Source organism: Manacus vitellinus, unplaced genomic scaffold (assembly GCF_001715985.3).
Source record: "Manacus vitellinus isolate BGI_N305 unplaced genomic scaffold, ASM171598v3 scaffold_6_pilon, whole genome shotgun sequence".
Classification (NCBI taxonomy): Eukaryota; Metazoa; Chordata; class Aves; order Passeriformes; family Pipridae; genus Manacus; species Manacus vitellinus.
In genome coordinates this window covers 11,332,191-11,359,746 of record NW_021940750.1, presented here as the reverse complement: position 1 = coordinate 11,359,746, position 27,556 = coordinate 11,332,191, and the positions used below count along the sequence as shown (strand labels likewise).

At 33.6% G+C, this 27,556-nt stretch overlaps 1 protein-coding gene across 1 annotated transcript in view; it reads right to left on the bottom strand.

Moving 5' to 3' along the window:
- The window catches only part of LOC103758800 (formin), a 126,553-nt gene that overhangs the window by 29,383 nt on the left and 69,614 nt on the right, over positions 1-27,556 (bottom strand). The window contains exons 9-13 of the mRNA XM_008925092.2: positions 25,169-25,298; positions 23,636-23,782; positions 20,223-20,282; positions 18,258-18,378; positions 5,502-5,594 (exon numbers count right to left, since the gene is read on the bottom strand). Coding sequence (XP_008923340.2) covers positions 5,502-5,594; positions 18,258-18,378; positions 20,223-20,282; positions 23,636-23,782; positions 25,169-25,298 — 551 coding nt within the window. The remainder of the gene's footprint in view (positions 1-5,501; positions 5,595-18,257; positions 18,379-20,222; positions 20,283-23,635; positions 23,783-25,168; positions 25,299-27,556) is intronic.

Genomic DNA, 27,556 nt, shown 5'->3' with positions numbered 1-27,556 from the left:
AACTTGTCTGAAGAATGCACTAGCTCCTGAAATAACGCTACAGTGACTAGCTTGGTCTATGACTCTATTTTTCTATTGTATAGTCCCAAAGACTGCATAGTGTTGACCTTTCATGTAGTATACATAAAACTACTAGTACAGCAGTTGTAGCAAAGCTGTAGCAAAGCAATTAATTTAACCAATGTTTCCTAAGTGCTAGGCTAGAATTCTAAACATAGGACAATTTCTTTCACTTCAGGATTAATCTCAACAGATTAATCTATTTGCCAAATCCCTCCCTCTCCATCTTGCTTGTTACCTTAGATGCTTCAGTGTATCATGTGCCTTTCCCAAATAGCTTTGCTTTCCATTGTTAATAAATTTCAAAAACTGTTCTGTCTTGACATCAGACTACTTGCTTCCCAGATGCTGCTGTAAAATAAATTAATTCCTCTAATAGCACAGTCTTCATCATCAAGATGCTTTATTCTTAGAGAAATGAAGAGAAGCAGCTATGCTCTTCCTATGCTAATTGCTATGAATGATAAAGACTTTTTGATGGGCACATTCCAGAATATGAGGGAGGAAACCACACCCAGATTAAAGTTTTTACATGCTTTCTGACCTGGATCCAATGAAGAAGAATTTGGGACCACATTTTGCAAGATCCTGCATGAATCTGTATTATGCATTTCCACGTTTATTAAAATAGACAAAAAATAAAAGTAGCTAAGTGGCAAAATAAGAAATAAATTTAATTAAGGTTATTCACCTACTCCTTTATGCCATTCACTTTCTGGTTTGTTATTATTCTTGAGAGAATGCACAAGGAAAATAAAAAACACTATGAAAAATTAACGCCAATGGCCACCGGCCAGTATCCCTTCCAGTGAGCTGCATAGTTGCAGTAACCAAACTTTTTCTTTTCTACTTTTCAAAAGAGAGTATTTTGCATCTTTGTCATAGTCATCTAACCCTTCTGATTTTTTTTGAATGAGATAGTTTGGTATCAAACGAGTTTTATTCTAAGCAATTCTGAGCAAGAATTTCATGACCTAAAGAGCATTTTAAACCACCCATTAATTTCATGATTTCAAAGGTCTTCTTGCATATCATGGCAATTTAAATGGAAAATACTTACCAACACATTTCTCACCCCCCCAGTAATTCCGTGGGAATACAGTAAGTGTATATTAATTTATACTAATTAGTAGTTTTTCGTATTATAGTAAAACTAGTGTAATTTATTGCATATACTTAAATCTACTAAAGATTACTTCCAATTTGAGAATAATCTAAGCCTTTTTCAAAAACCATGTGCATATCAAATATATCTGATGAAGCATTAAGACAGTTTACACAAGACATCTTTCATGTGGGATTCAAAAAGTACTTGACAAAGATTATCTTTCACTACAAAAACCAGCAAGAACCATTATTAAACATTCTGTGTAACAGAAAAGTGAGACGCTCTCTGAAAAGGATATTAACCAACTCTGCTAGAATCACAAAGTACCTAAACTGGGAATAGAATCTAAAGCTTCTGGCACGTAATTCCCTGTCAAAGGCACTGGGCTACATTACATCCAGCTATACAAAACAGCACTGACATCAGCAGAAGTACAGTTTATCCCCTCTAGCATTTTAGAATGTCAGTCTCCATAACACTCACAGTGTTTTTTGTTACAACAGAGCAAGCATTAGATTTAATTGGTATTAATTATCATTAGGAAATGTAAACATTTCAGTTCAAGCAAATCAGTATTTTTTTTCCTTACAGTATTTTCAATTTAGCATTGACTAGAAATGATGGGAATTGTGCGCGTAAGAAAAACTTTAGCGTGTATGACTTCCAGCCTTATTTTCAATCCAGAAGTTTCAGAAAATCATCTGAGTTTTGGATACTTGCTGTCAGCTGGCAAAAAGATAACAGACAATTTTTTCTTACATTTGCTCAAACCAGCCGCAACTCTTTTTTAAACAAACAAAACTGAAAGCAGATGCTTATCGGATGCTCAGTATTATCAGCTAACTCCTAATTTCAGAGAAGCAGGAGTTTACAGACACTTGCCTCTGAGCCTGACATTTGTCCAATGCCTATTCTAGTGTCACAAATCAAGATGTGTTTCTGTGTTATTTTTATCTGTCTTCATTGCAGGATTTTATAGGATTTCCATTCTAATGCCACAGAAAGTATCACCCACCATTATAAAGATTCAAATCAATCAGGTGATTGATGAAGAAATAGGATCAATAGTTATGGAATCTGACAACCTACTGAAAACTCATCTCAGAATAAGGTAGATGAAACAAAGATACCAAAAGATGAGAAGTTAAATGATACAAAACTAAATGTGTATGATTAGATACCATAAAGCATAACATTATAAAGCAAAAGGAGAACAACAGAACATAAGAAAAAAGTGGTCAAGTAAGTAATCCAAGTGGTTTTGCTTCTTCTAGAATGCAAAAGACTTGAAACACTAAAAAGTGTCCAATAAATTTAACATAAAGAACTTCTTGTCCCAGGCCACCATACAGGAAGGTATCCTTTTTTTTTTTTTTTTTTTTTTTTTTTTTTTTTTTTTTTTTTTTTTTTTTTTTTTTTTTTTTTTACATTATTCACACACATAATGATAAAATTATCTATTACACCATTAAAGATAAATAGATCTCAATTTCCACATCAATAGCCATAAACAGGGCAAATATCTGGAAGAATGTTTTTCTATTTGAAATGATAATGCACAATCAAAATGCAATTTTATCTAAAGCAGAATTAATCTTCTTCCTAGATCAACTGGGTATTTTTGTCATATTCCACTCGTCAGAAAGTAGGGTAGCTCAGCACTGCAGAAGAAACCAGGTACTGGGTTGCCTTTATTTTTTGAGACTGTGGTGAAACGATTTGCTATTCCTTCTGCTAGTTTTAGCTAACATGGAGCTAACTTTCTTCATAGCAGCTCCTATGGTGCTGTGGGTTGGATTTGTGACATAACTATATAACACATCTATGTTTTAGCTATTGCTGAACAGGCTTGCATAACATCCAGGCCTTCTCTATTTCTAATGCTGACCCCCAGAAAGTAGGCTGGGGGTGCACAGTAGTTGGGAGCGGCCAAAACTATGACAGCTGGCTGAATCAAACATAGGGATAACTCACACCATATGACATCACATGCTCAGCAATAAACTGGGAAAAAAAAGGTGGAAGCAGGGGAGAAGTTCAGAGTTACAGTGTTTGTCTTCCCAAGTAGTGGTTACATGTAATGAAGTCCTGCTTCCCTGGAAATGTGAAATTCAGAAATGCGTTTTTCTAAATGAAACTTGTGCTTGTCACCTGTACTTGGCACTGGTGAAGCCACACCTCAAATCCTGTGTTCAGTTCTGGGCTCCTCCCAAAGACATTGTGGTGCTGGAGCATGTCCAGAGAAGGGCAGTGAAGCTGGTAAAGGTCTGGAGAATAAGTCTGATGAGGAGCAGCTGGAGGAACTGGGGTTGTTTAGCCTGGAGAAAAGGAGGCTCAGGAGGGACGTTATGGCTCACTACAATTACCTGAAAGGGGGTTATGGCGAGGTGGCGGTTGGCTTCTTCTTCCAGGTAACAAGTGATAGGACAAGTGTGCCAGGGGAGGTTTAGGTTGGGAATGAGGTAAAATTTCTTCACTGAAAGGGTTATCAAGCATTGAAATAGGCTACCCAGGGAAGTGGCAGAAGCACCACAGGGATGGCCCTGCAAGAGTTCAAAAAATTTGCAGATGTTGTGCTTAGGTTTAGTGGTGGAACTGGCAACGTTAGGTTAGTGGTTGGACTCGATGATCCTAGAGGTCTTTTCCAACCTTAATGATTCTATGAAATGGCTGAACACCTGCCTTCTGATGGGAAGTAGTGAATGAATTCCTTATTTTGCACTGCTTGCGCACACAGTTTTTGCTTTCCCTATTAAACTGTCTCTATCTCAACCCATTAGTTTTCTTTCATTTATCCTTCCAGTCCTCTCTCCCTCCTCATGGAGGGGGAACAAGCAAACAGCTGTGTGGTACTTAGCTGCCAAACTGGACCAACTACAACAGTCCTCATGAGAACCAGGATGTAGTAAAAATTACAGAATCTGTGAAATGATTGTGAAAGACACTATTTGGTTAGGGTCTTGGCAAGACTTGGGTAAAATTGAATTATTACAATATTTGGCAAGTTAGATCAAGAAGCATGCTGGAGATCATAATGGCTCTGTAGAAATACATATATATAAACATATACATATATATATATACATATATATATATAGCACTATCTCAATCTTGATGTTATTATTAAACTGTAAAGTGAAAATTTCCAATCAAATAAGTTAAAAAGACAATACAATTGTCCTGCAGTGACAAAAATATTTCCATTACATTTTTTTGTTTCAGAAGTTCTGTGGCAAGAAATATCCTGCTTTAACACTATCCAAATACACTTGCAATTAAGAGAAAAATTATATCAAATAAATATATCCAGTGAGCTTCATGGCCTGGGAGAACAGTAAAGGAGAATATTAGCTTACTTAACAGTACAATTTAAGAGGAACGGCTACTTTTGAAACATTCTGTTTTCACTTGTCAAATTATTTACATAAAATAGTCTTATGAAATAAAGTTATTAAAAAGATATTAAGACTTCTCAAACAGTAAACTGTTAAACTGTTCACCATTTCTATGAGAAATACAATTAAATTCTTAACAATTCTTAATACAGTTGTCAGAAATACAGAACTTCTACTGTTTACCCAAAAAGTCTGTACTCTTACAAGGGGATGGGGGAAAATGTATTCCTTTACATATTTTGAACAACCACAGAGGCAATGGTGCTGGCAGAAGCAGGTGATGGGAAACACATAGATGGGAAGCAGGAAGGAACAGGACTGTTGTTTTCAACAGCAACCTGAGTTTACATTGTCTTGAATTGATGATCAAATTGTACCTTGGATTTCAGCCATTGTCTCCAGACTCTACCCCGATAAATCACTTTTTTTTAATAACTTTTTTTATCACTTTTTTTTATCACTTTATAACTTTTTATCACTTGTTTCTATCTCACATAATACAAAATCTTTAAATCTGAATAAATCAGTTCATAAGCTCACATTATTGATAAAAGATGCCATTACATCCTGTATATATGTGAACTTTCTCTAAAAGAGTATCTTTCATTCTAGTCTTTTATAAACTTGAAGCTTTATATTCCCTCTGATAAATTAATGAATATATGATGAATATATTTTTCATTTTGCATACAAATAATAAATTTTTTAAAAGCACAAAATAATCAATGGGAAATGTGTGAGATCAAGGGAACAACTATCTTTGACCAGTGATGTCCAAGATCTGTATAACATATATTAAAATACAATAGGTACATTAGGAATATAATCCACAGGAATTTTCAGAGGCAACAGATACTTAATGCAGCTTACATTATGAATAACTTTGTAAACCACTACACTATTTGCCAATGGTTTTTTTTTTTTTTTGATGTGGTTACCTTTCTGGAAGAATTCCTCTAATTTCCCCTTGAATGGCTGGAGATGCTCTTCAGAAGACTCTCTGCAAACTAACTTCATCTGCTTCTCAGAGGCTACAAAAAGAAGTTGAGACACATTTGTGGCATAAGTTATCTACTAGAAGTAGAATCCAGCACTGTAGAAGCCTACATCTAAATTAGTCACCTGAACTTAGAGGAAATAAATAAGTACTAAGGAATACAGCAACTACATTAAAATAAAAATACTAATACTAGTCTAGCATACCAAAGAGAAAATTCTGTATGTTTTTAATTTGTCTTTTGTAATGATTTTGTCCTAAAACTCCTGCAATGTGCTAAGGTTTGCTACTAACACAGCCAGACTCAACACTAATTCTAGGTGGTATACTTAAAGCTCCAAACTTTGTTTCTGTGGTGAGTGGAGGATGCCTTGTATCTGGGCTGATTTTAACCAATCAGTGTCAGGCAGCCTACACTCAACCATTTTTCCTAAAACAGATGCAGGAATTCAGCTTTACTTCAGTATTCAAACTCCAGACCATGATATGAAATAGTGGAAGTCTGTAAGAAAGTTAACTTACATCGAAGTACAACTTGTTTACTATTTAATCTATCTGTTATTTTAAGAACTGATGCCATGATAATTTCTAAAAAAACTCCAGTTTTTGCCAATGAATTTTAACATGCCTAGAACTTCTAGTAAGCTTTGTAGATTCCAGCATTCCACACTAAAGGTGGAGACAGAAATCAAAATACAATTACCTTCCATTTAGCAACTGATTTTATGAATTACTACAAGATTTTTTCCCCACAACTCTTCATTCCCAAGAACCTAAATTTAGTCTTGCAACCTGCAGTATATGACAAATCTTTCAAACTGTTCAGAGTAAAATTAACGGATATTTGTTGTATGCCAGACAGTAGGCAGAACAGAGCATTAAGTTAAACATACTGGATTGGGAAAGTCTTTTATTAGCTGCTCAGTTAATAATTTAAATTAAACAAAAAAAAAATTAGAAATCAGGGGAGTTTATATGACATCTAAAGATTGTTTCCTTACGATACATGATGCTTACCATTAAAAATTTGAACTTTCTGTGACTATTACAATGCACTTATTGAAATAGGATTTTGTTCAAGCAAATTGTGTTACTGCTTTGGAAGACAACAGACATTAGAGTTTTATAGGTAGGAAAAATCTAGCAAAGTAACTGAGACAGCACTGTAAATTTCTGACTAAGTCTGAACAGAGTAGCAGCTACAGGTTTGTGTTTTCCCTTTTTGTTTAAACAAATCTACAGAAAATCATATGAGGCAATATTTGGAAATTATTTTGAATATAAAATGACAACTGTAAAAGTAACAGTACACATAATGTGTTCAGGCATTTGAAACAGTAAATGTACATGATTATTACAGTCATGTAAGGTTGCAATGATTGCATAAGAATAATTATTTTACAATATTCTTACCTAATTAAATTGTATAAATCTATACAGAATTAGATATATATGAATATATATTATAATAATAAGCTTGTAGCAACAGTAGTATCTACACATACTCTAATATACACTAGAAAGGCATTTTCCCAAACATATGGTATTGTCTGAAGTATTGAAAGCTTCCTGGATGTTTCCTACAAGCTTTAATAACCCAAGATTTAGAAAAGTTACTCAGACATACCCCATTTAAATATTGAAGTGACCACGACTAGAATGAATTGTTTTTAAATTAAAAAGATAGCACATATAAACCACCTTCAATATTTCTTTTTAAATTGAGATGATGAACATTAACCTTAATCAGACGACAAAAATATGGACAAGAAGTACCAACATATAGAGCATATAGAAAAAAAGCTGATTTGGGTAGTGAATTCTGAAGAAGAATCCTAACATCCTTAACAAGGAGATCAACATTTGGTATGAGGGGAGAGTAAGAAGGTAGGAACAAAAATGAAGAGAAAATGAGACAAATGACGTAGAATAAGGAAATTAGGGTGACGTAGAATAAAGAAATTAGGGTGCTGATTAAAACTCTAAAATTTTGAAATGAAGTGGAATGAGGGCAGATACAAGTTTCAAATGCTTAAGTTACCTTGAAAGAGTGAAACTGAAAGAGACAGAAGAAGTTAAGTAACGGCTGGCAGACTCTAATAATTTACATTACTGGAAAGCCTTAAAAAGAGATCTTTGGATGATTCTCTGATGACAATATTTAGCTAGATGATATCTATCTAAAAATCCATTTACTTCCTGAAGTTCTTGCAGATAATTTCCAAAACAGAATGAAGGGCTCTGAGAATGTTTTATCTCAGGAATCAAGGACAAGGGTGATGAAGTGAAAATTTGTCAATCACAAAAGCATTGTATTTGCCCTACACTGCTTATTCCTCCTTTAACTGACTGAATTTAGGTTATACTTCCCTCAATAACCTAGACTTTTGGTCTACAAACAAAAACTTATCTGGGCAACTGAAGGTCAACTAATTCTGTTTGAAGTCAACTGCACTGAAAAATTTAACTAAAACCTGAATTTATTTACTTGCTAATGTTAAAAATAAGACATATCCCATAGGTACAGAGGCAATAACTGATGGCAGTCATGAACTTCAGCTGGAATTGCAGGCTCCAAAATGTCATATTCCTACTGAAATCTCTCCAGTTTCAATATTCCCTTCAATGATGAAATGTTCTATGTCAAATAATGATTCCTTATCCAGTATCTATAAGCAAATGGTGGCTAGGACCGCAAAAGAAAATTATGTCAGCAAAGTTTTTATTAGACTGATTCTGAGCTAAAGGATCCTATTATGCATTCCCCCTTTGAAATAAATATTAAGAAGCCGCTTTCTGGAAAATGTCTGAAGGAATTCTGAGGAAGCTGACTGCTAGCACACCACATGTACACATCTCCTCTCACCATCTCATTCCAAAATAATCATTTGGGAAAATAAACAACCTGTTTCAGCATTACTGAGTTCAAACAGATGCAAATTCTCCATTAATGTAATAAACTTCTGGTTCTTTTTCTTGGTATGCGCTGTATGTCAGTGAAATTGAATGTAATATGCTACTTTGAAAACTGTTCATTTTTAAATGAGCCATTGCAAAAAAAAAAAAAAAAGAAAATACAAATGTGCAACAGTATTTGAAAGCCCTTACAAATTACTGGATGTACATCATGCTTCACCCACTACAAATTTTGGCCACAGAAATGGAAAGCATTAGCAAAACACTAAAACAAAGCTGGAAACTGCTGATTATCAGTTTGCCACTGTCTTCAGATTTAATGCAGTAGTTGGCTCAAAAAGTTCTTTAAAAATCCCAAATATAAGTGAAAATATTTACAAAATAGAATGTCTCTCACTTAATGCCTATTGGGCAATAGTCTTTTAAAACTCCACAGACACTTGTAAATCTGTCAAAAGAATCATGGCCCATAAACAAACTTTCATGTAAAGAGCATTTCAGTGTCAATCAGATAGGATTTGGAATTTTTTAAGCACCACTTTTAAAGTAAATGCAAAACCCAAAATAGTTGAATGTTGATAACAGTAAATTACTAACTATTTAATCACCAGAACCCACCAGTAGCATTTACAGGAATCATCCTGACAGTAAAACCAAGTATCAACACCATGAATTCCTATAAACCTGTCACTGACGCTATCCCCTATGAGTTATGTCTCTGTGAAAGCTGCTAAATCTCCCCCTGGTTTTGTTTGTTCAGAGCCTGGCAGGTTATATGGCCAAGCTCGCTATTTTATTTTGTTATAATGCAGGCGTGTCTTTGACAGAAGGTTTACTATTTGATAATTCTTTTTTAGAACCCTTACCTTTTCTCTTCCAAAGAGCTCAAATGAATTCAACGTAGTGCTAAACAACCCCAAATTTCTGTATGAGAGAATCCCTGATTTTTTACAGTTCAGAAGTCTGTTATACTACTTGGGCTTACACCCCCAAATAAAAACCTAATAAATTTTAGATGAAATGCATAAATTTAAATTATTCAGCAAGTGCTATCTAACTTTCTTGTGATTTAGTTTCTTTGGACTTGTTTTATTAGATTGTCTTACTTGCAAACAACTTTGCAAGGTAAACAAAAAGTTACAGGAGATGCATGTTTCCCCATTGTACAGTGCTGCAGGATCTGGCTATATTCTCTTTTTATTACATACACTTAGATACTTATTTAGTGGAGCTATGCACATGAGATTTTAGCGTCATATGATCCATTATATTTCTGCTATCTTCTGCTCTTGCACTTATTTATCAACTTATTTATAAACTTGAATGTAACTGTTTCTTTTCAGATACAATTTTAAATAAATGTGCAGAAGGGAAGAGATTTATCTTGATTCCTTAGAAGCACATGGTAAGAATTTTGACAACTTCTAACTCCGAGAGGTTATGCTGCTACCAACTCAGAAAAGTTTCAGAGAAAGTATTTTATTTGCTCTTTGAACACATTTATAATCAGTACACATCTCAGTGATGGCAACATACAAAGGTTCAAGCACTAACATCCCAGAGCCAGAGCCGGGCTGACTAATACAGAACCCTTTGGACTAAGTAGAGAGACAGGGAAATGCCATGAAGCAGGGTGGGAGATTTTCTGAGAAAAAAATATCTGAGAACAATGTAAAAGAAGATCAGACTCTGGTAGTACTCTATTCTGAAGCTTCATTTTTATTGTCTTAAATAAAGGTCAACAATTTAATGCAAAAAAGTGTTAGCACACATGAAACAAAAAACACCATTCTAACCTAATAATCGCTTGTATAGTTACAGTTCTTTGAAGATATTTTCAGCTAATTTAGAAGAAGAAACATGTTTCTATATAAGATTATTTTCTTCACACATTTAGAATTCAGTTTTCTTAAAAGAAACCAATTTCAGAGGATACAGGTTAGTATGTAAAACTTTTAAAAGTCCAATCTTTGTCTGAGCTACATTTTCCTTGTGACACATAGAAACAAATATTTGTTTAGGTGCTCAAGATTTCATGCACAATGAGAAAGAAAAAAACATTTCAGTGACAAGTCCTAAGCTGTGGAAAGTGAAATAATTGAATGAGTGGCACACAAAACATCCTGTAAAGTTCACCTGTTCTGAAGTCAAGAGTCAGACATCTTCACAATTCTTAAATGTTTGATCAGATATTCTGGCTTTGTCTTTTGAGGGGGCTTTGTTTGTTTATTTTAAGTTTAACAACATTTTGAACTTTTACAGTTGGTGATGGCATGCACAGGAGCTTTTAGGCCTATATTAGTTTCAACTAACCTAAAAAAAATTTTTTTTGCTCCTTGTTTTGTCAAAGGTCATCAACATTATATATAAATAATTAAAAAACCTTTCTGCTAAAACTGTTTTCCAAGAATAAATTTAGCAAAATGAACGAAGACTGCTAGTAAAACTAAATATTTTTCACACCATAGCAACATATCTGAGCCTCTGGTTAATGTATTCCCTCTGAAATAGTAGTTTACATTCAGTGCACCCTTCAGTGGTGCAGCATACTGCACATATAAATTATTATAATGACTAAAGCCTCATAATTTTCCAGTCGAGTCTTTGTAAGATTCCTTTAAGTGCTTCCAGCACACATGATTAGTAAAAAATTTTTGTTAAGTGTCAAGATCCAAACATACAGACCTCCACACATCATTAAGCTCTGTCAGGAGTGTAGAACCATGCACTAGCAGATTCTGCTGAGAAATTTCCCTTCTGTCTGAGCACTACAAAAAATGAGTATTTTAAAACTGAAGGGTCTTGTCTGGCTAATTGAGAGGGAGACAACATTTTTAAAGAAGGAAGAATAATATTTTTATCAGATGAGCTAGGATTTTTACATTGTTTAGAAAAAACCCCCAAATTTTCAAACACACAAACATTTTATTACTTAGTGTACTGGACAAGGGATCAGATGGAGTTGCTGGGCAATGGCTGAAACAGTATGTTTATGAGCTGAAACTGTAGAAGTCAGAAAAGTGATCTCTTGTTTTCCTCTGTAGTGCTGGACCTCTGATTTTCTGTGCAAGACAGATCATAAACTTCCACCTAATTAATTCTTCTACCAAGGCTTTGGTTCAGCTGGAGAATTCTCCTTAGATTTAAAATCATGTAAATTCATAAACTGTCTGCAATATTAGCAGGAACACTTCTTAAAGTGCTAAGTAGCCTCACTATTACTAATTTTTATCACACTGTCTAAACTAACGCACTTTCAATCATTGATATGTAAGTGACTGTCTCAGTCCTAGCAGAAATCTGCCTTTTCTTTTACTGAATACTTCTAAAAAAGGAAAAGCTGATGAGGTCCATAAATATGAAGTCGCCATTCCTCCCAACGCTAGTATTATACACTCTCCAAACAACATAATTCATTATCCATTATGCACATTGATAGGGACAATACTCCTCCTGTTCCCAGATGTACACTACCTGCCACCAGATGTATACTACATAGTTATGTAACTAATGCTTAACATACACACAAATATTTTATTTATTTATTTATTTGTTTGTTTAAAAGGGCACATAGAAAAGTGCACAGAAAATTTTAACTGTGCTACTTGCTAGATTCATTTTAGAATCTTAACATTTGCAGAATGTTTTTTAACAAGAAATTTCCGAGAATTCTTTAGCCAAAGGAAAAAAATATAAAAGAAAAAATGAACAGCATGCCATTGTTTACCCAACAGAAAGCTTTCTCCCTGTGCCTTTGTGCACACATGCAGACATCTGCTTTCAGGGAATAAACTCTTCTAAAACATCATTGCTTTGCTCCTCTATTATATTTCTGAATGTTATTAAAACCATTCCATACTATCCTTTATTATCAAAAACTAGAAAATCTAATGAAATTTTAAGAAATGATCCACTTAGGAAAATTTCCTAAATGTATTCATATATGAACATTACCAGTGGAACACTGTCAAAAAGTTTTATTGTAAAATAGAATCTAATGCACATACAGAAAATACGTCTTTAATGCCTGTGTTGGATCTTTCTAAATCAAAACAAACTGAAATACATCTCATACTGCTGAGGCAAAAAGCAGTCAGAAAACTCTGAGAAGTAAAAGAGTGTCAACTCTTGCAAACAAAATAACTTCTCCTTTACAAAGACATCCTTTGTTTTTTTTCTTTTACCGTTCTACATTGCCTCAAAATAGATAAATGTTGTACTGTGCAAAAATACAGTGAAACCACATACGAAAAACTATGCTTCTTTTATGCTATTACCTAAAGAAATAACACATGCATGTATTTGGCTCCTCATGTTCCCCAACTTCAAATTTCTTCTTGCCTGCACCTCCAAAATTTTAAAGAACATCTAATTAACATGAAAATTAACGTAAGCTGATCCTGTAAATTACTGTTCCTGTAAACTTCTCTGCTCCTACTGGGAAAATTTTTTGAAGACATATATGTTAGTCAGACATCTAAGTTCCTCTTTTAAATTGACTTAAAACATTTCATTTAAATTAGAATAAGGCTTCAATTGGTTGAAAATATTTTAGAAAAGGGTCTTCGGAACTTTTTTGAATACTAGTCTTCTGTAATGAATAAACAATCACCTTTTATTAAGAAATATGTATTGATCCAACAAATTATTTAGGAAGTTAACACTCAAACTGATATAATATTTAGAATTTTCATGGAATCCCATAATCTTACTTTCTATCAAGCAAATCAAACATTAGATAAAACCTCTCAACATTGTAATCCTTGTCCTATTGATTATTACTGTATCATGATTATACTAAAACTCTAGTCCATAAAACAGACTTTATCTAAGGCTGTATTATGTATGAGGTATCAATGACGTAAATATATAATTCCATCTAAATAAATTGTAACATTAAATTAATTTTTCCATCCGTGCATACATAGAAATCCAAAACAGGCTAAAATTGTCTCGATTTATTAATTGAAAACATCAATTATTCTCTAGAACACAATCAGTCTATAGTTAACTAGTGGACATTTTGTTGCAAAAACCTTCCATTATGTTTCAGGACTATAACGGCAAGTCACATATTTAAGAATTTTAAATTAACTTCTTATGAATAATAATGACTAAGTTTTTCTGCCTTAGTACATTTTCCTATTGGTAAATATATTCCCTTATAATCCTTCATAAATCCAGATATTGTTCAGTATTTTAAATCTGGAAAATCAGAGTTTTAGTTAAATGAGCATGAACTGATTATTTTTTCTTTTAGCAGTTTCCTCTTTGACTCTTTTTATAGTAACAGTGGCTGAAAGAATAGAGAATGAGTGACCCTTTTCAATTTCCATCCTTTTCTTATTTCTAAATTCTCTTCCCTGCTTTGCAAAAGACTGTGATACATAGCTCCCAGAAGAGGCACTGAATGAGAGCACTGTAGATGCAAGTTTAGTCTGGTCTAATCAGCTATGCTAAGAGACAGGGTTAAGAGATATGGATGTAAGTAGCACGGTGTTTGCTAGTCACATCCAGTGCACTGGATCTGTTTCTATGAACGAGAATATATTTATTTATATATAAATACATATATATATTCATAACTGCAAAAACTACATAGATTGTCATGCCATTTAGGAATGAAAATAAAATGAAGCACTTGAAGAAGAGGCAGGGGAGGAGAGATATGTTCAGCTGACTGGAGATTTAGTTTTTCACTTCAGCTATCTAACAAATAACTACAGAGAAGACAGAGCCAGACTTTTCTTAGAAATGCACATCTGAAGAAACAGGAGCAATTGTCACAAGTTTCAGCACAGGAAATTCTCACATGGGATAAGGAAAAATACTCAAGACAGTGATTCAGCACTGGAACAGGTGCCCAGAAACGTGCTGGGATTTCAATCCTTAGATTCAAACCTGAGCTGGCTAAGGCCCTATACAGCCTGATCTAAATACGAAGTTATTCCTGCTCAAAGACTCTGGACCACGGGACCTCCAGAGGTACATGGCAACGCACCAACCTGCATTTCTCTATGATTTTAAGATACTTGTAATGCTTCTGTATAAAAAACCAATGTGAAAACAGCCAACAGAACATTTTAATTTCTCATCTTTTCATGCACAGATTTAAATTTGCTTCACTTTTAATCTTTTTGTACAATTTTAAAAAATGGGGTGTCCATAACTTGAAGTTTTGGTGAAATTCTGCTATTTAAATGGGGAAAAGTTGGGACTAACATACTTAAGCAAGACATAGACCTGTGAACAGCTAGGTAAAGAGGCACCCAATGTGAAACCATATCTCCTGGAGTACTGAAATCCAACTGACTTTTATATAGCTGATCCATGAAGTCTTGCTTCTATTTCTATTGGTGGCCATGAAAGGAAGGGAAAGTAAAAGGTATGTGGTATTACAATGGGATTTGAATGCAGCAATCTCAGAGGAATTTACTAACTGTGAGACATGAAAGTGTGACTCTTGAAAGTACCCAGAGTGGACCTATCTTACTTTCCATTTTTAACCATTCAATAAATATCTTTGCTCTTTTGGTTGTTAAGGTCAAGAATACTAAGAAGTTATAATCAACATTGCACTAAATGATACAAGACATCTAATACTGCTTCGAGTAATAGAGCAGCATTTAAAAATTTATGAACTGTACTGCAAAGAAGAGGAATGAGTATGACAGATGGGAACAATCTACCGTGCAACTAATTTTGAATAATTAAAATTGTTCAACTTTGGAAAGAGATAGTAAAAGGTTCATGGTAAAACTTATACAAGTCTATCAAACTTTAGCAAAGTGGCTTTCTTTCTGAAAATCTTATGATTATAGAATTCAAATATTCTGTGCTTATTCCAGAAGAATATCAACACCAAGAACATCAAGTGGCATTGTGCAAATTAGAAGAGGAATCATGTTTGGTCCCAGGGAAAAGAAAGAGTGAAAATCATTGTCCTAGACAAGGAATAAGATATCTTACAATCTTAAGCAAAGTAAAACCTTTTTTTCCATAACTATACAGATTAACTGGAAAGCTAACACCTGTTAAATGAATAAATGTATCTGCTAATGATACTGTGTAGTATTTTAAAACCCTGGAAATACACCAGCTATCCAGACCTGGAGTGAAAGCCTGAACTTACAGAAAACATTTCTTTTTTCTGTGACATTAAAGTGGAACCAGATTTCACTCTAAAATTTTCATTTCAGTGTTTAATATTGAATTCTCTTTTACTTCTTTCCCCTTAAAAGCCTATATTAAATGCATATTTTTGTTTCTCATTCTTTTTAACCTAAAATGCTTGTGATTACAAAGCTTGCTCTGGAATACATGTTAAAACCCCGCTGGATTAAGGTTCTCCAAAAATTTGTTTGACTTCTTGAGTCGAACTTTAGTCTAATCCCTTTAAACTAAAGTTAGTCTGTCCCTTTAAAGTCTAATCTGAAGACATAAAAATAGACAATTGTATGGAACTCAATCTGTTTATCAGAAACGGATGAAAGCATTTGTGCTTCATCTTGATTTGAACTTTTGGTTCCACAGTGTCTAGGTATTTCAAACTAGAAGTTTACACCGCTAAGAGATACCACTCACGATAACTCTTATCTTTTCTATGTTAACATCCACGTTAAAAAGACAAATCTGTGTCTTGATAAACTAGTAAAATATATTTTTAAATACTAAATGACAACTACTATGAAAAGTGTCTATCAAAACTGTCATTTCAGTTGCAAGAGGTGATATTTACCTTTTTTTTAATCACTCTATACAAGTTTCAGAAAAAAAAGTAAGTCACTAACAGGAACATCAGTTCATTCCCTAGTGACACACAAGAAAACCCCTCTTTCATTTACTACCTTTGTCTCATCTCACTTACAGGATAATCTGTTTAAGTCTACCTCAGCCAACAAAGTGTGAAATAAATCCAATGTACCCTATAACACAGGCAGCCCCAGTTAATATTGTTCAAATTATTCACATCTGAAGGGCCGCGCCTGTCTGGATAGCTGGGCCCGACGCTTCTCCGGACTTGGTTTCTGCTTTTCACATCTGTTTCAGCTTTAGACTTTCACTGGTATTCTGCCAGCAGCCACAACTTTTTAATGGCTACAATAAACTACAGAGACTCATCAAATCTTTGTTGTACGTGTTAAAATTATAACCTCTTCAATTAAAATTTTGATTTAAAAATTAACTAGAGCATTAACTGAAGAAAAAGATTTGAAAGGGAATGTTTGAAAGAGATAAATTTTTATATGTGTGATTTGTTTAAATGTAAGAGAAACTAATCACAGGAATGTTTGTTAGAATTCTGTTGCATATTTCTGAGTGATAAAATACCAACATCTGAAAACACTTCCACAACCTTCTTCATTTCAAATCTGTGCTGTCATTAACTTTATAAGTTAATTGCTTTGGCTGGGTTTCAAATACATCTTTACAAAGAAGAATTATGAAAACAACCACAATATAACAATTTTTCTAGATTTGCTATAAATACCTACAAAAATTTGTTCTAGAAAACATAAATCAGTGATTAGAAGAAAGCTTGAGTTTTTATTTTAAGAGTTAAAGTGCCTAGCTGCTTGTGTCTTTGCAATGTGGAACAAATATGATATGAATGTCACAGCCTCAATGCAGATCCTGCACGACTAAGATGCATGACAGCAGGACTACATGCTAAAAAAGTACAAGATCAAACACAGATCATGTTTCTGCAAAAACTAGCCCAAAAGAGGGCAGGCCATGGGGCTTACAGGGCCAAGCGATGAGAGGAGATAGAGCACTCACTTATGCCCGGGTCGAACAAACAACAACTGATACTTTCCTACCACTGTTAACCTTTGAAACTATCTTAAAGATGGCAGTGACCTAATCCAGCAATTTCTAACTGTAAGGATAAACTATTTTGTAATGGTTTTCATCACCTTACATTGAAAAAATAATCATTGTGTTCAACTCTGATTCTAAAAGGACTCTCTCATTCTGATGCAGAGATCTAAATGTAAAAGTTTTTGTAGGCTTTTACACAAATTCTCTCCCTAAACTCCATTTTCTACACAAAACTATTGTAACTAGAAGGAGCAACTTCTTTGTAACAAAGAAAGACAGGCTTAAAATATTCAGTCATCATTTGCTGAATTTATTTTAGAAAGTCATGTGTAGCACAAAATAAAAAGGAAACTGCTTGGAATAGTTAAGAGAACAACCCTTCCTAGTTTATTTCCAGTCAGTACCTTGATTGATAGATGACTTGGGTTTCTGAGCCTCTCTTTTTAATAAACATTTTTAAATGTTTATTTTATGTCCCAGGGTAAAAATATTTTGAACTGGAGATTTCCATTTCCCTTTGCTGTGCCTTGGCAAGCTGTATTTTATTTCTACATTAATAGTATTCAACTCTTTCTTGTAGCTTTTAAATTGCTGTTATACAAGTACTGAAGAAAGTATTTATGTTATGGAACTAATGGATATCTACAGTTAAACACATAGTTCTGGAGAAGTCAGAGGAAAATTCACAGATAACTGAAGAAATATTCAGAAAGATTTTTTAGGGGCCTTTCAATTGTAAAAAGGAAAATTACTTCTCAGGATCTCTACTTTCATTTTTATTAAGTCAGGAGTTTAATTTTTTTTTCTTTCTAATTTATGTGAGTAATTTGTGCCACAGTGTAAAAACTCTAAATGAATCAACACTATAAATCTAATTAGCAATAAGAAAACCTCATAAAGATCACATTTTAAATGGCACTTTGTTGTTAGCAGAACAAATGTGAAAGTTCCCAGCTACCTTCTAGATCTCTCTTCAGTTTCCTTAAGTCTTTTATTAGGTCTTCAAATTTAACTTGGGAGGCCTGGAAAAAATCTTGTGGTTCTGGTAAAGGAAAAATGCTCTTGTCTGTTCCTGCTTCCTAAACAAACAAACAAACAAACAGGCCACTATGAAAATTGAAAGCATTTGCAGTGAAATAAATTACTTTTTTTAAAAATTCTCATCTATGAAACTGTATTATAAAACTATAGAAATAGCATATTTTAAAGCATTCTTGTTAAAACAACATATATCTCATTCAAGATTAAATACCGACCATTCTGAGTATTGAAACCTCCTTTTAGATGTTGTAAAGCAAACTGTGCTCAATTCAAACTTTGAAACGAAACTGAACTGACAACATTTCAATTCATTTTATGTCAATACAGGTTTAGATAAGGGATTAGAAGTTTCTTAAAAACAGATAACAGGAATGCCTATTTTAAGAAGTGTTCTTATGCCAAAAGTTTGTGGTTTCACTCTCTCAATTCATTAAATATACAAATGCTTTATAAGCATAAATTGAAAACCATATTTATATATTGCCTGAAGTACTATACACAGATAAAAATATACAGTTGAAGATTTATGTGGCTAAATAAACCACATGCGTTAATGTCTGTATGGAACTGCTAAGTATATACCTTATTTTTAGCAAAGTAATAAAAAAATTTGGAAGTAAAACAAAACAAACAAATACAAAAAAGAAACAAATAAAACCCCAAAACCAAACAAAAAATCCCAACCAAATAAAAAACCCCACAAACCTCTGAAAAGGTTCAAAGCAGTATCTCCAGTGGAAGTTTAACAAGTAAAATATATATAAATGGTATTAATATGATATTGCTGTGTATAAGCATACACTAGTGAGTTTAAAACATGCATATACCTGTGCATAGATTTCAAGTCTGTAAAAAAAGAAAACTCCCAGGTTGGAGAACTAATTGTTTTTTGAACAGGGAAAAAATAATTTTATTTTTATAAATGAGCATTTTTGGGGGAGAAGTGCAATGGATGACAATTACACTGTGTTAATTTTCTCCCAAGGATGATAAACTGTTTTGTTTTACAGAATTCCTTGGAGTAAAATTACAATATAATAGAAAATCTGCAGAAATATTAAAAACCATATATTTAAGTAAACTGGTTAGAAAGCAAAAAAACCCACAAACCAACCCCAAAAAACCCCCAAACACCAAACCCAAAACAACAAAAACAAAATCAAAAGACAACAAAAAAGAAAGAAACCCAAACAAACAAAGAACACTAGTACAGAGCTACATATCTCATGATTACTAACTCATCAATCCAACCACCTCAGGTAAGAATTAAAAAAAAAAAAAAGGAAGAAAAAATAAGGCATCACATACTTAAAATCAATTATTAGTAACACTTTTATTTAAAATACAGTAGTTCAAATTTTCCACTCAATAAGTTTGGCCACTGCTAATATCAAAAAATGTAACTCACTCAAAAGCAGCAGCCACATCTCCTCCTACATTTCCATCCCTAACTTCATCCCCATTAGTTCACTCACCTCCTACATTTCCATCCCTAACTTCATCCCCATCAGCTGACTGACCTATCTTAAAATACCAAGCTGTCCTTGTATTCTGTCATAAGAGTGAAATCATGCTTCTGTCTTCCAACGTAATGACATCATGGGAAATTTTACAACATTTCAGTGACCCGAATGTAATAAGACAGGGTTGGAGTGACCACCTGTCCCATCTACAACAGTCACAGGCCTGCAGTGTAAAATTTTCCAAAGCAAATTTCACACCTACTGAGGTACACAACTATTATAAGAAAGCAAAAGAAATGGATTTTGTTTTTCCTTAGAGGTACTGTGTTCAGATTTCAAAAAAGCTAATATGACCCCTTGTACAATTTGTTAAAGAAAACTACTTTTGGAGAGGCTGATACAGCAAATGAATCTTTTACCTTATCACAATGGCGTAGGAAATATATGACGACATAATCCACAAGATTAATACCGCTATCCTGGGAAAAAATAAAAAAAATATTAAAAATGTGTGATTTACACTGATTCAAGTAAGCAAAAATGTACTCTATTTCAAAATAAATGTAGTATTATTTTATATTGCTATAAGAAATAGGACTCCCAGTATTTTCAGCCTTAGCATTACTGACCAAAAAAAAATCGATCTTTTACAATATTGGCTTGATCACACCACCACTGGATCTAGAGTTTCTTTTGGTTCTAGATACCAGGTAAAAATACATGCACTGGAAGAAACTGTCCCCATATTTTATTTAATAATACAGGGCATTACTGAATAATAATATTAACTTGAATAATAATATTAACTTAAATAATAATATTATTTAATAATATTACTCTTGAACTTAATATCAACTAAATATTAAAGTCATCTCAGATATATTAAGGTGACTGAATTTCTCACTCCCTCTACTCTCAATCATCTATAATGTAGATCTGAAAGAGGCATAGATACTTTTCATATTTTATTCCAGATACAAAATATACTAAGAAATATATTTCATGCCCTGTTACCATACGAATTTTAATTCTCACTTTATGGAATCACCATTTCCATGTTCCTCCACACAACAGTACACAATATTTTATTTTGCTACATGTCATTGGGTCAGCATAGGCCAGATGAATAAAGGAAAAATTATACATTACAGAGTACCATTCAGCAACATAAAAGAATCATCCTATATGGAATTATATCTGAAATGTCTTTGAAATTTTTTGGATGTGTTTTCATATTCTACATTGACAGCTATCAGGACAAACATTTCTATATGAACAATGTCTGGTTTCCTGTACAGGCCTGCCTCGTTTATATTAGAGCCTGCAGCACATTATATTTTATTAATATCATACACCAGCAAAATTCTTTTAACTGAGTCAGTGCTGTCATGCAGACAGAGCCACTCTGCATGTATAATGGTTTTAGAAGACACTGCTGGTAGGTCAAAAAAATCTCTATAAAAAGTAACTTTCTAAGATCATGTGAAAACAAATTACTTTTATGTAAAATAAGAGATTTAAAATTGAGTCTTTAGCTTAGCTCATGGAATTCAGCTTACTTAGACATAATATTGTTTGCTGGCAATTCACAAGAAGGGAGTAATGGGACATAGGAAGAATATCTTAATGTTCAAATATGCATTTTTTCTCCTCGCAAATATGGTCTACCAATTATCTCTGAGGTTTCATGTCTGCCCGTAGCAGCTGGACCCTTTGAGTTTTTTTGCATTTTGGAGACTAATCTAAACTAATAATATATTTTTTTTTGCTATCAGGAAACTGTAAATACTATATCTTTTTTTTTTTTTTTTAGATTTTTTTGCCAAGGAACAAGTTTTATTCAATTACACTGTATATCACTGACTACTTTTCATAATGCACAATTTTGGAACAAGCTGGCTAAATTCAGCCACACAGAAAGTCCCAGAGATAACTAAGTTCTAAGAAGTTTACGAGTAGATGGAAGAGTTAGACTAAAACCATTACTTGTACTGAGAAAAGTCAGGTAAAGCCCCATTGTTTTACTTTCTCCTTCAAGTTAGCTAGCCAAACAACAAACACCTGAGTAATGGTAAACTGGTTCTAGTTTAACTGCAGCTTGTACTGTGTCTTGTCCATAGAGCAAGACTGGAATGAAAGTGGTCATATGGAACAGCTGAACCACCACAATGAAGAGTAAAATAAGAATTAGAAACAGAGTCATTTGGGTCGGAAAGCACCTTTACGATTGTTGAGTCCAACCGTAAACTCAGCACTGCCAAGTCCACCACTAGACCATGTTCCTAAGTGCCACATTTACACATCTTTTAAATTCCTCCAGGGATGATCATTCCACCACTTCCCTGGGAAGCCTGTTCCAATGCCCGATAGCCCTTTTGGTAAAGAAATTTTTCCTAATATCCAATGTAAATCTTCTCTGACTCAATTTGAGACTGTTTCCTCTCATTCTATCACTTGTTACTTGGGAGAAGAGACCAACCTCCCCTCAGCTACAACCTCCTTTCAGTTAATTGTAGAGAGCAATAAGGTCTCCCCTGAGCCTTTCCTCCAGGATAAACAACCCCAGCTCCCTCAGCTGCTCTTTATTACATAAGACTTGTGCTCCAGAACTGACACCAGCTTCATTGCTCTTTGGGCATGCTCCAGCACCTCAATGTTTTTAGAAGATAAAGGACTCAAATCCATTGGAAAAGCTTTCATTAATACAGTTGCTCACTGAACAATTCATTAAATACGTTTTTACACTTCATTAATGATGATATTCACAAGTAAAACAAAAAGATCCCTAGACATACCACTTTCCTGATGTTGCTTGTCTCCCAAATGCATTCTTCTGTACATGAAGCATAACTAGGAACAAATGCTTCAAATCTATCTTTCTTATAGTAAAGAAAGCACTTCATGTAAGAAAGGAGGAAGAACATGAAAGAAGAGGTTTTTTTCTCATCCTACAAATATGTAACAACAACAGCAGAAAATATCTCCTATTCTTTGCTGCTTTCTATATCCATGTGGAGTCTAAGAATGTTTTGGTAAAAGAACTACTTTGACCAGTGTTTCCATTGCCTACATTATTTAACACCTCCTCCTCAGCGTTACTGAACTAGTAAGAAACAAAGTAACCTCATCTTAAAAGGTGTCTAGAGTTTGATCCTGACTTTGATCCTAGCATGACTAATCAAAGACCAGCTAGTGGTTCTCAATTTTTGACAAAATAATATACTGCCATTTATAAGCATTTTCTCATGCATGCCATTCAAAATTCGTGTCCTACATCCATTTAACAGACAATTAAAAAAAAGACTGAAAATATCTTGCTGGGTCTGACACCTCTTTGAAGAAGAATAAAATCCTGCATGTTTTGAATTTATATCCCTTATATACAATTTGTTAGTGTATAAGCTACACTGAACCTTTACTGATATTTTGATTTTGAACATGATTTTTTAAACACTTTTACTCACCCTAAATTAAGAGCACAAAAAACCAATGGGGACATTTACTGCAGAAGATTTCAGCAGTTTATGCTCTCTGATTTCTCTCTGCTCTACTGTAATTAAGTCCCTGCTAGTAAAAGAGACACACAGATGTTCTTTCTCACATAAGATAATTATGCTAGTATTACTGAATAGGAGAAACTAAGAGATTGTGGAAACATGTACATATGCAGAAGGAGGTGAAAAGCTGGGAGAAAAAAACATGAAAACTGTACAAAGTGCCTTGCTTTTTCCAACAAGAATGATAGGAAATAAAAGATTAACTTTTGAACAGATGACGAAACGAAAAAAGATCACTTGCGAAAAATTATCTTTAATTAAAAATTACTACTTACTCTGCTTTTGACGTCCTTTAGTTTGGGGAGTATTTCCAAACCAAATCCATCAGCTTGACCTCGAGTCCTATTCCCGCCATTCATATAATTTCCAAAAGCCAGAATCAACCCCAAAATTTCCTTTACGCTTGTCATGTTCAGCAAAGCCTGGAAAATGGACACTGGTCTGTAACTTCCACTGGGAAAAAAATTCTAATTGCTAATATAAGATAGCCTTTTTAAAAATTTTATTTTTGCTAAGGGTTTTGTTTCTTATCTGCTTTTACCTTGGTAGGTAAGGGAAGCTGAAGCTAGTACAGTAATCAAGACTGAGAGAAACATTTATTAGACTGTATCTCCCTAAGATACTATGTTAATTAATCTATATGAAACAAATTCTACGGCATCGTATACTATGTTGATGACAAAAAGATTAATGGAAGAAGATTACTAAACATCCTTAGTAGCCTTTAAAAATCTTTCAGATGAGGTAGTTTATCATCTGTTTGCATAAGGCACAGTCAAATGTACTATTTTTGCTGTCACTAGCTTAGACTCAGACTGTCATTCAGTCTGCTTCTCACTGGTTGTGGTACTCTAAAATTCAGGCTCCTGGATCCACACTTAATGCAGATATAACAGGGCTAACTAATTACTATGTCTCAAAACAGAAAACAATTCTAGCAACAAAGTGTAGAACTAGTAAATTATTTTCAGTTACATATAAGGACACCTGTCTTGTCAATTGAGAATCTAAGGCCATAGGACTAATCTTTAACTATGTAGCCTTATACACTGGATAAATCAATTGCAGTGTAAACTCCTGAGAAGTAAACTGAGGGCAATACAACTTTCCCTATCTCATACAACACTTTTTTATGTCTCCTTTGGAAAGGAAACATCAAGTAACTATTTTTATTGACAGCAAATCCAAAGCGGTAGACCATGTGTACTTTGTGGAAGCAAAGCTAATCAAAAGCTAATCTTCAAATTGGAAAAAAATAAAATTAACCGTTCTGCCTAAGATGTTAGACCTTCAGATCACTTTCAGTTTCTCTCAATTCTCATTCTACTTCTCATATTTGGTTATAATTTGACAATCTTGTCTTTAGTCTTTCATAGCATAAAAATATTTGGCAGAGCTTTGTCAGACACTTAAAAAAATCTGCTGTACCAGGGTTAACAGAAATTAATAGATGACAAGTATCTATTGGTATCAACAGTGGTATGCAAAAAAAAGAAAGTTTGCAAGGCCCTGTATTAAGCTTGTCTGATATTTAATTTCTTGTTTATGGAGATTATCTATTACATACTTAATATGGAAAGTAATAAAAATCTACCATTCAAATAAAAATAAATTTCTATGTATTGCACAGGGCATCACACGCAATTCCCTTCCCTTTTCCCTCTTCCTTTTGTTCTTATAAGCAGTTATACATTTAATATATTTTTATTTTCCTGGAAAGGCAACAAGGTTCATCTCTTACAGTAAAAAAGAGGCATAAATACTCTAATATATATTTAAGTTTTAATTTAGCTTTCATTAGGACTCACCTTGGAAGCACGAGTTATGATATCTACTTTCCGGCGCACTGATGTTATCCCTTCAGAGAAAACTGACTGAAAGATAATACACTGAGCTCGTTCTGCAAAGTTGGGGATCTGAGATAACTCGTATAAAAATCTGTGGAGAAGAAAGGACTATTCATGAATCTTTATAATTCTTATCTGTGGGGTACATAATGAATGACAAGCTGCAGTATCATGAAATATATATGCAATCTTTCCTACTTTGAATCAAGTCTGTCAGAATTTATAATTGTTATTTCTATTAAGAACATGCTAAAAATCCTATTAATATCACTAAAAACACACAACATTAATCATTATCACATCAATCCATTAACTATCATAGCTGCATAGTAATAAACAGAAGAATGTCAAACCTAAATCATTGGTTAAAAAAAAAAAAAGGAAAAGCCAGACAAACACTATCTGTGTACTCTTTCAACTTATATGATTTTGCTTCCCTTAAAAATGCGTCCAGAAATACAGAACTCAATATATTTCTACAAGTTTATTTCTACAATGTCTGCCAAAAAATTTATTCTGATTCTCAGCATCAATTCTATTTTACTAATTTCCACCACATTTTCAATCATAGAGCAGCATGTTTTATGGGAAATGTACCTAGCTGTGTATTTAGCTGTGAGAGTATCTGGCTTGGGTCACTGTTCAGCAAAGTTACTAAGTCTTTACCTTCTCTATACCTGTCCTCATATAAACATTTTTCTCATGAGTCTATTCTAGCTTTTCTTCTTTTAACTCTTTGGTAAATAAAAAGAAATAGAGGCATATTCAACAACTCTAATTCGGATCTCACAAAACGAAAGCATCCCAAAAGCATGAGTAATTCCTCCCTTTTCTCTTCATCAATTTAAAATGTAAGAGTTTGGCTAAATAACACAAGAAGTTTTAGCATTTCTTACAAAAACAATGATTTGCTTTTGGGTTTTCAGTCGAGGATTTCAGTGACACATATGCTTTCTTGAAATCCAAAAACAAGCTGTCTTTTGCTCCAGTATCACTTTGGAAATATTCTTCTAGTCTCCTGTCAACAGATATCCTTAGATCCCCTTAATGCAGTGCCATAAAGATTTTTCTATCTCACCAAATTATGGGAAATTCAGTATTCAATTTATTAGCTTGAATTCTCCTTAAATTTACTTTAATTATTTAAGCCAATGCATCTGATTTCTCCAAATTATTTCTTTTCTATAATAAATAATATCAGTGCATTTAAATCTGCTTTACAGATTTCTCATGTATGCAAGGCTTTGCCAAATACATAGTGACTGTCTAAAAAAATCAGCACAATCCACCTGTGGCTGGTGTGAACTACTATGTTTTAATTGGAATAACATTTTTTTCCTTCTTTTTTCTTTCTTGCCTGATGAAAAAATCTATTGTGAGAGAAGATCAGGGAGGCCTGGCTTGACTCTTATACTTAAGCAGTGGGAAAAAAGAAATGTCAAGCTGGTATTAATAAAAATGCTTCCTATTGGGGATGAACGGTATTGCCAGGAAAAAAAAAAGAGGGTATTTTGCACTTTGTGTGAGAGAAACAAAAGAAAGAAAAACCAAACTGCTCCATTAAAGTTCTAACATACACACAATTAAAAAACTTAAATTTGAAAAGTCAAATGACACATATTCTTGCCTTTCCTTGAAAAGAGAACTATCTCCCACATGGTTGCCCATCAGAATACAGTGTAATTGTGCTGAGAGTTAAAAGAGCATCAGCGTAAAAAGAAGATATCTCCAGATTTTGGAATTCAAAGTATCCAAAGTTAAATCCAGACAGAACACTTATAACTGAAATCCATCACAAAAATCTTAGTGACTACAAATGTACTTACTAAACAAAAAGTCATAACCTGAATCTAGGGTTATCACAGATAAACCACAATTCAGGTGGACAAAACTTTAGGAGAGAAAAGAATATTCTTAGTTCAGGCATTTTTGCAATATTAGTCTGAGGGAAGTATGATTAAGACTTAAAGTAATGATGATGTGAGTGTGACAGTTTTTGGATGGGTTTCTCATTACCACACTTCTTATGGCCTAAAATAAACACAGAGAATATGTTGTTCATCTCTGTGAGGTCCATTGTACTCCTCTCTTTCAGAAACAGTAAATAAAAAATGCATTCACTTGAGAACACTTATCCTACCAGAATTTTGTAGTAAAGGCCTTGAGAGAACTTTCAAGCCAGGCATACTGCTATGTTGTTAGTGTAAGAGAACATTCTTGCAAATATAGACAAAGCAACCTGGTTCTACAGAGGTAAACTAATTTTCAGATCACATTTATCCACATTTGAAGAATATAAAATTTAGAAACAATTTTTTGAGAAAAATGTGCTTCTAAGTAAGCCAGAAG